Here is a 15323-nt window from a genome sequence, read left to right as displayed (position 1 = left end):
CCTAGGACACCCCCCTCCCCGCCAGTCCCCCTTCCCTCCAGTCAGTACCCCCTCCCCCTGCCCAGAAATCCCGGTCAGTCCTCCCTCCGCCAATCCGGGAATCCCCGGGCGGTAGGGCCAAACCCAGCGGTCACCAAGCACCCCCTCCGGTCCCCCTACCCCGGTAATCTCCGCGCGCTCACCCGGGCCGTCGGCGGCGGCGCTCTGCCAGCGCGGCAGCAGATCGGCGCGGGGTAGCTGCTCCAGCACCTGGACGAGGACGCGCTTGGCGGCGGCCGGTGGGTAGTACTGCTTGGCGAGGAGCCTGGCCAGCCCCGACGGGCTGCGGCCCTCCAGCTCCAGCTTCACCTGGCTCACGCGCGGCTCCACCTTCTTGAGGTGGTCGCGGAAGCTGCGCAGCTCCTGCGAGGACAGAAGGTCCAGGGTCTCCTGCAAGCGGCTCTGCAGCTCCTCCATGGCCGGCGGGATCTTCGGAGGCGCCCGCGAACTGTCGGACCCCGAGCGCCAGCCGATTCCCGGGCTCCCCTCCATTGTCACCCAATGATGCTGAAGCGACCGGGCAGGAGGGACCAATCTGAGCCCTGCGCGCCTCACACGCCTCCCGCTTCTCCTCTTTGTTTTGAAAACTGGAGGCGTTTCCGCCCGTCCTCTGAAGCCCGGAGATCTGTACGCCGGCTGCCGGCAAGCGGCCTGCTGCCTGCAAGCGGCCTGCTGCCTGCAAGCTCCCGCCTTCCGTCGTCTCGGGCCCGAGCTCCGCCCCCACCCCGGAGCCACGCCCCGCACCCTGGAGGCCCCGCTCCGCCCACAAGAGCTCCTTCTTTAACCCTTGGAGCCTGGGTTAGCAGAGCTGAGTGGTGCCCGCCCTGCAGGGCTACTCTTGAGGTGCTCTGCCTTGGCACGCGTTACGATCACCAGGAGGACTTTTGAAACTACTCATGCCCAGGCCACAACCTGAGCTGATTACATTAGAACGTCTGGGGGGCCGACCAAGGCATCAGTGGTTTTTAAAGCTCCCTGATGATTCCAGTGTGCAGCCAAGTTTGAGAACCACTGACCTTAGAGCGTTTACCAGCTACCTAAGCCAGTAGTTCCCAAGGAGCAGGGAAGAACTTGGAAGGTGAAAGAACACCTACAGATTATGGCATTGAGCCAGTTTTTTTTAGAGAGGACATGGTGACAAAAGCTGATATTTGAGAATTTGAAGGCAGCAAGAAGGTGGAAGTGCACACTGCTCAGCCTGGAGGCGTGGAAGGAGCACTGCCTTGGAGAGCAGATCTCAGCTTTGCAACCCCCCAGAGTCCTATCGCTAGGCTCCCTGACTTGATTGGGCCCTCAGGAAGTGATGACTCACTTTAACCGTGGTTTGCCTCAAAATTACTTACCCTTTCCAACAGCTGGTGAAAGAATCTTAGGACTTGTTTTAATCCTGATTCAAATAAACCAACTGTAAACAATAATTTTTGAGACAATCAGGGAAACATGAATATTGACTGGGTATTGGATGATAAGCAAAAAAAAAAAGTTAACTTTTTTTCAAGTAGGATAATGTTGTAGTTACCTAAGAAAAATGTCCATAATTTTTAGATATGCATATAGAAATGTGGAAGGGTGAAATGGTATGATGTGTGGGGTCTGCTTTTAAAAGCTTCAGTTAAGGAAAGAAAAAAGGAGGCGGGGGAGAGGGGAAAGACAAGCAAAAGTGGCTAAATCCTGATAATTGTTCCATTTGAGTGATGTGAGTGAAGGGGCAATGTACCATCTATTCTACCCTTGCGATTGAGATATTTCATAACATATTCTTGGAAACTGAGTATAGCAGCTTGAAAGCTTTGCTTCTGTCCTTTTTGCCTCCTGCCTTACTAGGCCTTATCTCTAGCACCAGATGACTATTTACTCCCACAAAGCTCCGCCCCTATATAATTTGCTTTAAGTCTAAGGCAGCCAAGAACGAATCAATTTAAAAAAAAAAAAAAAAAGTGGGGGGAGGGCACTGGGCAGTGTTTCCAAAGCCCTCTGAAGCTCACTAGCCACTTCCTTTCTGAACTTTTAATATTTGTGGGAGACTATGGGAGAGGAAAAAAATTCTGGGGGCCTGGGATATGTAGACCCCAGGGCCACTTGCCTCTGGAATCAGAGTTCCTAATGGCAAATTTCAGTTTTACTCCATATGTAGAGAAAATGAGACGATTCTCCAAATTTTAAGATGATCTGCCCCCAAAAGAACAAATGAAGAGCAGGGAGGGGACTCTGGTGGCTGAAATTCACCGGCTGTGTATAAGACGAGCAAATCTGCACTGGGATGAAGCCTGCACCTCTGGGGCTTATCTCTGCCCCTCCACTCCCAGCAGCCCCTGGCCAGGCCCCACTGGCATTAGGCTCCCAGAGCCCAAGATGAGGGTCAGGGAGACTGAAGAGGCCAAGAAACCTGAACATCCTGCCTCAGAGGCTAAGTCCTTAGGCGGCAGGCACTCCATCCATCATCTGTGTTAAGCTGCCTGCCCTGCATTGCTGCCCCAAGCACACCATTTCCAGCCCTAGGTGCTGCCCTGCTTTCCCCAGCGCACAGCCTCACACACATAGGTCACCAAGCACTGGTGGCTTGGGTACCACTAAGAGATTAGGATCCTAGTTTGTCTTCTCCCATACTCCTCTCCATATTATAATTTTGAATATGGCATTCTAACCTAAAACTTAAACTTATAAATCATTAAACTTAGTATGTATGAATTGACTTGTGTCCCCCCAAAAGATATGTTGGAGTCCTAACCCCCAGGTCCTATGAACATGACCATATTTGGAAATACGGTCTTTGCAATGTAATCAAGACGTCATTCTGGAGTAGGGTGGGCCCTAATCCAATGACTAGTGTCCTTAAAAATACAGATGCCAATTTGGGGCTTCCCTGGTGGTGCAGTGGTTGAGAGTCCGCCTGCCGATGCAGGGGACACGGATTCGTGCCCCCTTCCGGGAAGATCCCACATGCCGCGGAGCGGCTGGGCCCGTGAGCCACGGCCGCTGAGCCTGCGCGTCTGGAGCCTGTGCTCCGCGACGGGAGAGGCCACAACAGTGAGGCCCGCGTACCGCAAAAAAAAAAAAAAAAAAAATGCCAATTTGGACAAAGAGACACACGGGGGAGAAAGCATTGTGAAGACAGAGACAGAGATTGGATTGATGAACACCAAGAATTGCCAGCCACCATGGAATTAACTGGAAGAGACAAGGAACCATCTTCCCCTAGAGCCTTCAGAGAGTATGGCCCTGCAGACATCTTGATTTCAGACTTGTAGGCTCCAAACTGAGAGAATAAATTTGTTAGAAGCCACCCGATTTGTGGTGGTTTGCTGTGGCAGCCCTAGGAAACTAATGTAATGCACCAGAAACATATGCTCATTTAACCCTTGCCACCACCCTGGGAGGTAGGAAATATTACTATCCCCATCCCCTGGGAACAATTTCAAATGTGTCTAAGTAGGTGGAGAGCCAGCCTTTTAACCTGGGCCGCCTGGATCACAGCCCATGTTCTTAACCAGGAGATCAAACTTCCCCCTTCTGCTGTTTGGATAAAACAACAGCCCCTTCCTAAGCTTGAAAGTTGATAGAACCCACTAGAATGGCTACAATAAATAAAACAGACAATAACAAGTGTTGAGGAGGGTGTGCGGAAATCAGAACCCTCACAAACTTCTGGTGGTGATGTTAAATGGTGCTGCCACTTTGCAAACAGTCTGGTAGTTTCTCAAATGGTTAAACATAGTTACCACACGATCCAGTAATTCCACTCCTAGGCATGTACGCAAGGGAAATGAAAATATATGTCCACACAAATGATTCATAGGTGAATGTTCATAGTGACAATATTCGTAAGTGCCAAAAAGTGCTAACAATTCACACATTCATCAACTGATGAATGGATAAATAGGCACACAATAGAATATTATTAGGCCGTAAAAAAAGGATAAAGTGTTGAACATGCCATATCATGGATGAACCTCCAAAACGTTATGCTAAGTGAAAGAAGCCAGATACAACAGACTACATAGTGTATGACTATGTAGAAAGTGCACAGAAAAGGCAAATTATTTATAGACAGAAAGCAGTTCAGTGGCTGCCTGGGCTGTGCTGGGGCTGGGAACGAGGGTTAGTTGTAAATAAGAGATCTTATTGGGGGCAGGGGGGGTGACTGTGTTCTGAAACTGATTTATGGTGATGGCTGCACCAGTCAGTAAAGTTACTAAAAAAAGCACAGAATTGTCTATTTGGAATGGATGAATTGTATATATATAAAATAAAGCTATTTAAAAAAATTTTAGGTTTGAGGACCTATACAGATCAAGAGTCAGCCACCTTAGACTATTTTGTTAATTTAGAGCGGAGTTGTGGCACTTGAGGTTTTTCAATGATAAAGTGCTTCACTTTATTTATCCAACTTTAGCTGCAGAAAAAAGCCAGAGTAACTTGGAGTTGAAACAGTGCAGGAGCCAAGATCAAACAATATTATTTGGACACTTAGGGGCCAGGAAGCCACTGCCCCGCTTCTGCGGAGCCTCTGAGAAGTCGATGAGGAACCAATGAAGTCGTGACATCTGTTCTTCCTCATCCTAACATCACCTCAGAGGCAGTCTTCAGCCTGGTGACAGTGACTCCTCTCTCAGCAGATCCAGCCTGGCTGCTGGAACTCCTCCGCCACTGCAGGCGGCCCACAGCATCCCTGGCGCTGCACTGCCCAAGAGCAGATCCAAAGAGGCACTGTGGTGTAGTGGGTGGCTGAGCAGAGACACCGGACAGAGCACTATCTGGAAATGCCTTTTCAAGTAGCCTTGCAGGGTATGCAAACCTTTCTCCTAACGCCCCAATATGATGTCCATGTCAGTGACTCCTCTTCTGGGCTTGAGTCGGACCCACCTATTCTCTTCTTGAGCTGGGTAACTGAAGGTGACGTGTTTGCCTGCCTCTCCAGATAGGACTTCGTCCGACTCCAGGGTAGTGAGTTGAAGAGGTCCTTGGCAGAAAACAGGCAGGGCAACAGATCCCATCTCTGCCTGGTCCTGGCTCGGTCAGGACTGCAGGCCCATCTTGGCCATCATCCCTTCGTAGACTGTCCACGCCATGGCTGCCATCAGAGTTCTGCGGAGGGCCCGGGGGACGCCGCCTTGGAAGAAGCCACGCAGCCCATAATCCTAGGAGGAAAATGGAGGCCAAAACTCTGGGACTAAAGCAGCAATACACTTATATACCTGGCATGAGAGTGAGGATCTCTCTCTGCGTTACCCCATTGTTAAGTCTTACTTTTTAGACTTTTATAAATAATGTTAAAACTACGAATACTGGGTCCAAGGAGGCAATTAACTAAAAAAAAATTTTTTTGGAGTAGTTGCTAAGCTTTATCTTTTTTTAGGCTTGCTCCATCCAGGGGAATTTCTTTCTTAGCTGAAAATCTTACCATTTTCACATATACTGAAGACTCTATTTTCAAACTTCATGATTTTAGGTATAAAGAATAAGAAAGCAGGCAACCTAAGCAGTGTGATGAATATGATCAGTTTCACAAATACTTGCTTATATCTAGGATAAGGCAGATACTTGCTGCAGATGCTTATATGTTTCCTGTGCTACATACAAAAATTGAGAAGTACAGAAACATCTAAAGATCTAGATGACAAATTTACTTTCAAAAAGAATATCTGATAACAGTACATGTTTCCAAAGGGCTTACTCAGTGGCTTTTAAATAGCATTTTAGTGTACTTTACAATTACTGTACTTTTTATCTTCAATACCATCTGTCCATTTGCATTAGTGCAAACTCCTGGAAACAAAACAACGTGCTTGTGATTTTTTTCTAACTACATTTTCTCCTATATCCTTGATTAGGTTAAGGAGTCCTCCCAGATCTCCTGACTAGGTAGGTCTGGGGTAGAGCCCAACAATATGCATGTTTAACAAATATCACATGTTGTCCTAATGTCAGGCTCCCTCCCTAAACAAACAAAACCAAAACAACAACAACAACAACAAATCCCACAACCATAGATTTTTAGCAGTGATTCTCAACCTTGGCAACACACTGGAATCACCAAGGAACTTAAAATACTGATGCCAGGGTTTCATCTCCCCCAGAGATTCTAATATGATAAGCCCAGGTTATGAGCTGGGAATCGGGATTGTTTTAAAAGCTTCCCAGGTGTTTCTACCATGTAAAGGATAAGAGCTACTGCCTTAGAGAGAAAGCCTTAACCACAATATGAACCAATATTTATTCTAAAGCCTTACTTTGAAAATGAGTGTCACTGCCTGGCCAATCCACCGAAATTTCATTGGGGAGAGCTGCATGTGAGTTTTGATAACATCTGCAGGTTGAGTTACCAGTGAGGCCAGAATCCCAGCAAATATCCCACAACTGAAATTTACAACGGGAACAAGGACTGCATCCAACTGGTCTGAAACAGGACAAAGGCAACATTCAGTTATAAATAAATCCCACATTCATCAGATAAATATCCATGCCAAGTTGCCCACTAATTCTTCCTGAAAGCCAGAAGGGTCTGGATTCAAACAAGGCTAAGAATTCAAAATCTAAACTAATCAGTGTAAGTAGGATAATGGAAAAGTTCACCTTTTTACAACCATCAGCATAATTGATTCAGGCAAGAGTCATTCACTGATGCTAAAATATATGGATGAAAGGACAGGAGGTGTTATATAGATTTATATAGATTCAAAGTATCTCCCCACAGAGACGCTTAGAAATTACAAAAGAACAAACAACTGAGTTTTCAGTGGAGACACTATTTTTATAGTGATAAAAAGTTAACATCACCCACAGTGCGTCAAATGGATGTCATGAGCTTCCTGATATAAGGCACTGAAGACACGACCTCAGTTATGTACTCCTCTTGCTAAAAAGGTATAAATGAATCTAGTTGAAAGGAAACATCAGGGAAACCCACACTGAGGTTATATAACTGGCTTATACTCTTGAAAATAAAAAATAAAAATTGCTACAAAATACATTATTGGGAAAATTGGAGAAATCAAGACTATAGATGAAAGAACTATCGATGGTTATACAAGAATGCATTTGTCCTTAGGAAGTACACACTGATGTATTTAAGGGTAAAGAGGCATCATGTCTGCAACTTATTCTTAAATGTTTTGAGGAAAACAATTATACACACAGAAAGAGAATAATGAGCTATGGATTTATAGGTACTATTCTTGTGGCTTTTTTGGTAAGCATAAAATGATTTCTAAATACCAAAGTAAAAAAAAATTTTAGGATGGATGAAGAAGTTAAAAATGTATATCCAAGCCCCCTTATTGCCTTAACTTTCTCCTGTAAGGTAAGGCTGTGATCTGCAGTGTCACGCCTCCTGGCGCCTGCGGAGAAGCAGCAAATCTCCCAAAGCACTCCAACTGACACCACTGTCACGCGGGTGGCATTCTGGCTTTCCCAATTAAACGACTTTGGTTGCAATTCCTTGCTCACATTATCCATAGACACCTTACTGAATGCAGGTTCACTTTATAGGATGTGTTTCTATCAATGCCTGGCTCTGCTTGGGTGGATGTTTACTGCCTGTCGATTTTGCCCATGTCTTGACAACACGAGCTTACTGGAAGGGTGGGCCTGCCAGAATGCTAGGGCTTTGGCATCTTTCTCTCCATCCAAAAGGAGGGCTCAAAACAATGTTAACCAGGAGCACAGCAAGGGACATGAAAATATTTTTCTTCTAGCTCCTAACCAACTGGATTTCCCAAACTTGTCTGATAAGAATCACAACAAGTGCTTCTTGCAGTCTCTAAGGCCTTACCCCAAAGCTTCTGATTTAGGATGCCTTGGGTAGGACCCAGAATTCTTAAGATCAGGCAAATGTGGGAAGTATTGCTGCAAAACCTATGCAAAATGAGCTTTATCCTACCCCCTCCCGACTCAAGAATTACATACTATCAGTAGTCTGCCTCAGGAAGCTACAAACTCAAAAGGGCAGGGACCATGTCTTCATGGCCGCCCTTGCATCCCAGCACCGGGTCCCATGCCTGACACAATGCAGATATGGCTCGGTTTCTAAAACTAGCATAAGAATCTGGAGCTGCTAAGAACAACGAATAGTCTCCTATCTTAGAGAAAGTGGTGAGGATGTGATCTCTCAAGGGATATCTCTTCCCACCACACCTTCCTTTACCCGTACCATGAAGCACAATGTTTTTGGTCTGGTTGTAAAACATCAAGTAGATTCCGGAAAAGGGAGCATCACGAAGGAGCGTTGCTGTCAGGCCACTGAAGAGACCCCGGTACCCCTCGCTGTGATAGATGCTCCTCAGGGCCGCGTAGATGCTCTCATAGCCGTACCGCCCGCTCTGCAAAGGAAGCATAGAACCAATGGCTGGCACAGTGGCCCTGGGTTTGCGCACTGAACGAAGCCATCCTCAGGGTGCGTTACCGGAGCTCTGGACGCTCTGGTTTGCATGTGCTTGGCCTGACTACACAGATGAGTTCTCCGACCACATCAACCCTGTGTTAGGTTATAAATCGGGAGGTGGCGTCAGTGGCCACTTGACTCAAGAGCCCGGTGTCTCTGGTTGCCCACTCACCTCGTACCGTGTCTTGATCACAGTGATGGGTGACATGCAGACCCCCGCGACAGAGCGGGAGCCCACCCCCAGTATGACTGACTCCAGGGCGGTGGGGGGATGGCCTCGCAGGAAGTACTGCTTCAAAGAGTAGAGAGTGCCAAAGTAGATTCCAATGCCAGGGACGCACCTCACGATGGACTGCACAACGAGTCGGAGGGAGGAACGGAATCAAACACCAACACGTAAGATCCTGGCTGAGCTGGATTTCCCCAAAGACGACCCAGGATTCGCATGCAAGGAGTCGATTTAAAGTGTGGAGGGAACACCAGTGGGAGGGTAGGGAAGTGAGATGGGAGAGAAGGCAGCCAACAAAGAGTGTGTCATCTCATCAGTTATTGCCATGGGCAACAGAATCTTTCTGGGGAACTCTGGGAATCAGTGTCCATGCCTAGGTTACCCTGCCACCTGAGGAGGGAAGGGAAGTTTTAAACATCAGCTCTCGTCTTTCATTGGTTAAGGGCTGCTGCGGGGTTGGGGTGAGTATGAATTCCCTGCCATTTCCAGCAAGGTGAGTTCCTAAGGCCAGAAAAAGCTGTCTAGGCGAAGAAATGCAGGTGTGGAGGCACTGGAGGCGTGAGGGCAAGGTCTGTTGACAGGTGGGGCGCCAGCTACCTCTGCTCTAGGACTTCATGCTGCACTAAGAAGTCGTGCCCGGGACGCACAGGTGTGCTATTCCCGGGGCCCTCAAATAGAAGCCAGCAACAGTGAGAGGGACGGGCAGGAAGACCAGAAGGGCCCTCCCACTACCTCCAACCTCACGTACCCTTAAGAGAGGAGGTGTGAGGTGGATGAGAGACGGCTAGTTATTAAAGGAGGGGGTGCAAGACAAGACCCAAAAGGCAGCTTACAGGGGACATCCCTTTCCAGAGGCCAAAAAGACTCTCCGTGCGAACCACATTCAAGAGCAGAGCCAACATCCCAACACGTCTGGATCTGAAGGCAGACAAAAAGGAGGCAAGGAAGGAGAAATCACTTAGACCACATCCCTGTGAAAGAACTCCCCACTCACAGACTTCTCTGTATGGACTCTTTTCTAGAACACTTAAGAATCTCTAAAAGGCACCCTGGAGTTACTCTGAGTTCCTATGCGTTCATGATGTGGCAGGTGCATGATTCTTTGTCCCTTCACACTGCAAGCAATGGGATAACTTCTCATTTTACATACACTCTGTGCACTTCCCACAGGGCTGAGCCCAATAGGGGGCACACAAGATACACTCAATACCTATCTTATTTCCAGAAAAACCACCCACTACTTGTGCCAGGCAGCACAGTTATGACATTACAGGCTGGCACAGTAAAATGCAAACGTCACCAAGACAGATCCCAGGAAGCTACTCAGGGAAGGACGCACTTAATTAAGAGAAATGTCAAATATAACAGAGTATATATAAAACACATGAAAGCTCGGCCTGGCCTGTGTTTCTCTTTGCTCATTCAACAGAATGGAAGTTGACTGAACACAGTAAAGATGCTCCAGTGTCTGAGAGAAGTTGTTGAAACCAGGTCCTCAGTGAAAAGGGGGGGAGGGGGCGGGGGAACGGGGCAGCTGGCCTTACCCACGGGCTGAGGGCTGGAGGGTCTGCAGGCGTGTTTTGAGGAGATCCAGGGGTTGGAAAAGGAGGGTAGAGCAGGTCCCACTGATGGAGCCACACAGGAAAGCTTTGATCACGGGCTGTAACTGCAGGGCAAGAGAACACTGTGTCAGCAGCTTTGTCCCAGCCTTCACCACACCTGGACCAGTCAGTTCTCTGTAAGGATCTCTTAGAAACTCACCTGGTGGCGGCGCCCTGTATTAGCATCAGACTTCACAGAAGGGAAAAGCATAGCCAGGAACGAACAGTGTTGGAATGTTGTTGAGAACACAGTATACTCCAAGAGGTAGCTCTCTGGTCTTACTGATAACAACTTTAGTAATTACTGATAATTAAAAACTTATGGATAACTTTGCTCCTACTGAGCAACACGGTAATTTCCATCTGTGAATTATGCCACTGACCACACCTCCCTACTTGTCTTGATGGTAAGTTATAGGCCAACTCCTTCTCGTCACGAAAGCAAAAATCAGTTGAACAGTGTTTTAACTCTGAACTGCTGGTTTCAGGTTCCCTTGGTTGTAGGGCCTGCAGGCTATTACAGGAGTAAGACAAAGGAAGTGAAACCATAAGTGAGCAGGTACAATGTGAAACGTCTGTGCCACTTCCTGTAAAACCCATGCATTTACTTAATGTACAACTTTCCCCGTCATATACCCATTCGTCTCACTGGGACCTAAACAGATCGCAGGGGCACCACAAGGCCAGCAGCCACTCCTGGGTTTGCTGGCTGTCCCCTAAGCCGGGAGAGTCACACACACTGTCTAATCGAGAGGCGGCATCCAGAAGGGCAGGACTGCCTCGCAGACTGACTGCGTTTCCCCCAAGCGCACTCCAGAGGCCCCACGGCACGCCCCAGAATCCAGACGCAATCAAATGGTTGTGAAAACACACTTTTAAAAAATCCAAGCAGGAAACAAATGTCCTCTTTTCCAAAGGAGGCACTTGGCAAACTCCATCCAAAGATCGTCTCTCTTCTCATTAAATGGCATTTGCACTATTACTTTTTAATAAATGGCATACTATAGTCCTAAAATGCTATTAAGATGAAGTTGCCTGTTATACACGTCAAAAAAACTACCTACCCGGAACCAAAATGTTTGTCATCTGTGGTATTTGTTTCACAGAGAAGAGAGATTATTCCACGTTTCACCAAAAGAGCAAGTCTCAATTTATAACTGGAATTCCTTAAAAGGACTTAATAAGTTCAGATAATAAATACTGGAGCTTATAACCACGTTCAAATAGCCTTCCAAGCATCAAAGGTAAGACCACTACTACAACCAAGCCAGCTGGGAACAGCTTCATCAGATGTGTGTCCTGCTCCTTCTGCTAACACATATTCCCACGAATTTTGTTTCTCAGCCTCATCCGAACCTTTGTGGCATCAGTGAGCCTCTCTTCCCTGCATACTCAGCCTCTTACTTCCACTGACATCTTCTCCTTTGTCTGGAACAAGCTTGAAAGCCCCCCATATTTCCAGCCTGATGCCACATCATCTCCGCTCCCTCTTCACTAGTCACACTTCAGGTTCCCCAGTCTGCCATCCAGATAAAGCCCCTCCACTAAAGCTGCCTCACCAAGGACCTGCCATATCCCAGGACCCCTTTCCCATCTGTGGCCTTCTCTTACTTGGCCTCTCTGGTGCATTTGAAACAGCTGATCGCCGCTCCTCTCTTTTTGGTTTCTGGCTACCCTTCTCAGCCTCCTTTCCCCAGCCACAGATGTTGCTGTTCCTCTTATCTCCCCGTAGCTGCAGCCTCTCAGGGCACCCTCACCTCCACACCACACCACACCATGCTCGACGCACACATGCCACATGCCGGCAACGCCCACACCTCCAGCCCACTTCAGCCTCTCTCCCGAGTCCACTGTCCCCATGCTTCCCCCACCTCCCCTCGCATGGCCTGTAGGCATCTCAAACTCAACATCCCCTAATGGAAACTCTGTCCACGGTTCTCCACACGCTTGCCTCTCCTTCATGTCCCAGCAGGACATTTGGGAGACGAATAAGACCCCTTGGTCTACCTACTGTTTCAAGACCAACTCCTACTGATGACCCCTCATTCCTCCCAGAGCCTGCCCCCCACTGATCCATCCTAGTGATCTCCTTGGGGGTCTCCAGCCTCAGCAGTGCCAACCCCCACTACCAGATCAGCCTGGGGTGAGGCATCCATATACAGCACCTCGAAATCTCACAATGCTCCTAAGAGCTAGATGTTCAAACCCATTTTCCAGATGAAACTGGAGCTCACAGGGATGACAATGTATCCTAAGTCACAGGGTTTGAAGCCATTGGATAAGACTCAAAGTTCATGCTTTTTTCACCATTCCTCCCAGTCTAAGTGACAGTCCAGGGCACTTCCCAGGCAGCTTAGCAGCGTTCTCCTGTTGGCTGTTGACCACCACCAGCTCCTTCTGGAAATGTGCTCTGCCTCCGGCTTCTGGGATTAACACTGTCCTGATCTTCCTCCCACTTCCCCGGCCTCTCTGCCTTCACATGCAGAGCCTCTTCTTTTCCACCCTTTTGTCCACACTTGCAAGCTGTCTTCTGCAGACTCCCATATCCACTTAATCCGATGTCCCACAGGCACCACGGGTTGACATTTCCAAACCTGAACTCATCTTTCTTCCTCACCCGCCACGTGCCTCTCCTCCAGGGCGCTCCATCCCAGTGAACACCCTGCCATTGATCTACCCTAACCCCACACTCACGTTCAGTGCTCCTCTTCAGTGCTTCCACGGTGCCAGAGTCCACCTGCCTTATGACCGAGGGTCAAGGACAGAGGAGGCCTGGACTGTCCTGTTCATGGTGGTTCCTCCAGCACTGACCACGGAGCCTGGTCCACAGCAGGTGCTCAACAATCAAGAATGAATGAATCAGGGACTTCCCTGGTGGCGCAGTGGTTAAGAATCCGCCTGCCAATGCAGGGGACACGGGTTCAATCCCTGGTCCGGGAAGATCCACATGCCGCGGAGCAGCTAAGCCCGTGCACCACAACTACTGAAGCCCGCGCGCGTAGAGCCCCTGCTCTGCAACAAGAGAAGCCATCGCAGTGAGAAGCCCGCTCATTACAACGAAGAGTAGCTCCCGCTCGCCGCAACTAGAGAAAGCCCTCGCACAGCAACGAAGACCCAACGCAGCCAAAAAAAAAAAAAAAAAAAAATGAACGAATCACTTCATCTAACAGGAAATCTGCACATGGCTCTCCCTTGAGCACAATCCCACAGGATAAAGCTTAGAGGGCCCCGCAGGCCACATCCCTGGACAGGGGACTCTCCCCTGGCTCCCCCCAGCTCTTTGCTCCAGTAAGGCTGTAGGAATGGCCTGCAGTTACAGCTTCTAAGCAGTTCTCTTTGGAGCTGCCTCTCTAATGCTCTCACAGGTTGTGTGTGGAACTACTGTATACTGCTCCCCAACACCCACCACACTGTCCTCCATTGCAGGAACTATTTTCTTAATGTTTCTATTTTTACAGCACATTGCTTGAACATTTTATTGGCTAAATAAATATTTGTGGATACATGCATAGAGCCCATAACTTTTTTAACTTTGTAATTTTCCAGGTCCATTAGCATAGAACAGATGCAAAATATAAAACAGCAGTATAGATTAACCTCTGATAGTTAAAAAAAAAAGCAAAACAAAACAGGTAACATAATTGTTTTAAAAAAAATAGAATTTACACTTTTCATTTTTAAGATATTGTCAATGGTGGATGGCATACCCTTTAAGGCATGCTTGATTTTTTTTTTTTCCTAAACAGCCCAAATTTATTCAAAGTAAATAAAACGAGTAATACAGCTGGCTTCTTTGTTTATTTGTTTGTTTTTTGAGGGGGGGTAGGGCAGAAACAACCAAACAATGATACATAGATACATAAAGGCAATCAGCAGCACTTGAATAGTTAGCAAACAGGTTCCACAAATAACTCCTACTCCCCTTTAAAAAAAACTATATCCTAAATCCAATTCAGATCTCCAGGCCAGAGCTGGAGGACCCAAAAAGAAATATGTAAGCACATGTTATAAGATGTAAACGTAGGGCGGTCCCCGCCTCCACCTTTGTTAAAGATAAAAAACAAAACAAAACAAAAAACCCCACACCCCTGCCCTGCCCCCGGCGCAGGTGGGCCGTGTCCTTGACCTCAGGTAGAAAAGTAGCCGCGGCCAACTGTCCCTCCCGGCCTAAAGCGAAGCCGCATCCCCGCCTCCACCCACCGCTAGCAGCAACTCAGCCAGACCTTCCTCGCCGGCCCAACCCAGCCTTCGCCTCCACCAATGGCAGCCCCGCGGCACGAACATGGCAGCCGATCCAGGCGCGGGAGGGGCGTGGCCTCGTGGCGAGGGCAAACCTCACCGGTTCCCGGGAGGGTCCACCTGGTCCAGCCCGCGGGCGCTGTGCAGCCCTAACCCACCTCGCTCGAGCAAAGATCGCTCCTTAGGCTTAGCGTTATTGCCGGGCTTTGCAATGGTCCAAATATCTACCCAGGTGTCCTCCCACCTGTCATTCTAGGCATCCAACTCAAAGCAACGTCCCGTAGCGCTCGCACCTCGCTCTGGACCACGCGGGCACATTCCCCCCCGACACCGGCCAAGGCCCTGGCAATTCCGCCTCCCTCTACCCGGATTACCAATACAGGAGCGAGACCTTTGCTTGCCTGTCCCAAGGACTGGACTGCAACTTCTCTCCTTCCTCCCTCCCTCCCCTCTTTTAATTCCCTAGTCAAACTCCATCTCTGCCGCCACGTCCCCAACCGGTTATGCGCGCAACCCGGAGGCAGAAAAGGTTCCCCGAGGGCCGCTGACCCTCGGAAACCTTCCGAATTTCCCTCCCCGAGCCGGCAATGCCGGAACCCCTGCCTTCCCTTCCCCGCAGGTTACCATAAGCGTTTCCACCCTGTCTCCGACATCTTGAGGCTGCAGCAGCGCCGGGCGTGACTTCTGAATCATTGGAGGGGAGACCTGCGACTGCACTGGGCCCGGGGTGCCGTCGGTGGGAGCTCAGGCCCGGCCCTGACGATTCTAGAGAAGACGACGCGATGGCGGTAGCCGGGCGACGCGTTCTACCGCGGGGCTTCTCTGCAGTCTGCGC

The 15323-nt window shown here is 48.7% G+C and overlaps 2 protein-coding genes across 3 annotated transcripts in view; both read right to left on the bottom strand.

Moving 5' to 3' along the window:
- Positions 1-552, bottom strand: part of LOC103075607 (caspase-14-like) — a 22723-nt gene extending 22171 nt beyond the window's left edge. Inside the window, exon 1 of the mRNA XM_007468148.1 lies at positions 183-552. Coding sequence (XP_007468210.1) covers positions 183-531 — 349 coding nt within the window. The 5' untranslated portion in view covers positions 532-552. The remainder of the gene's footprint in view (positions 1-182) is intronic.
- A 4502-nt stretch (positions 553-5054) lies between these two features.
- Positions 5055-15323, bottom strand: SLC25A38 (solute carrier family 25 member 38). 2 transcript variants are annotated; one of them, XM_007468147.1, is made up of 7 exons: positions 15113-15323; positions 10193-10314; positions 9482-9566; positions 8592-8771; positions 8189-8357; positions 6270-6436; positions 5055-5177 (listed from the first exon to the last, which is right to left on the bottom strand). In XM_007468147.1, exons 1-7 carry the CDS (start codon positions 15179-15181, stop codon positions 5055-5057), a joined length of 915 nt encoding a protein of 304 aa, XP_007468209.1. In that variant the 5' UTR covers positions 15182-15323. The 2 variants fall into 2 exon arrangements, with proteins under 2 accessions (XP_007468209.1, XP_007468208.1); XM_007468146.1 differs by having other exon boundaries at positions 8183-8357; positions 15113-15181.

Source organism: Lipotes vexillifer, unplaced genomic scaffold, assembly GCF_000442215.2.
Source record: "Lipotes vexillifer unplaced genomic scaffold, Lipotes_vexillifer_v1.1 scaffold1770, whole genome shotgun sequence".
NCBI classification, from domain to species: Eukaryota; Metazoa; Chordata; class Mammalia; order Artiodactyla; family Lipotidae; genus Lipotes; species Lipotes vexillifer.
Note: the sequence above shows the minus strand (reverse complement) of the source record. Positions and strands in the feature narration are given on the sequence as shown.

Bases quoted from the DNA above. Each gene is read 5' to 3' on its own strand.
- SLC25A38 (XM_007468146.1), bottom strand. From the start codon at position 15,181: ATGATTCAGAAGTCACGCCCGGCGCTGCTGCAGCCTCAAGATGTCGGA. The intron at 6,437-8,182 runs GTAAAGGAAGGT...GTCCTGTTTCAG, and splicing joins CATTGTGCTTCATGGTACGG to ACCAGTTGGATGCAGTCCTT. The intron at 5,178-6,269 runs GTAAGGCTTTAG...TTTTCCTCCTAG, and splicing joins CAGTGACACTCATTTTCAAA to GATTATGGGCTGCGTGGCTT.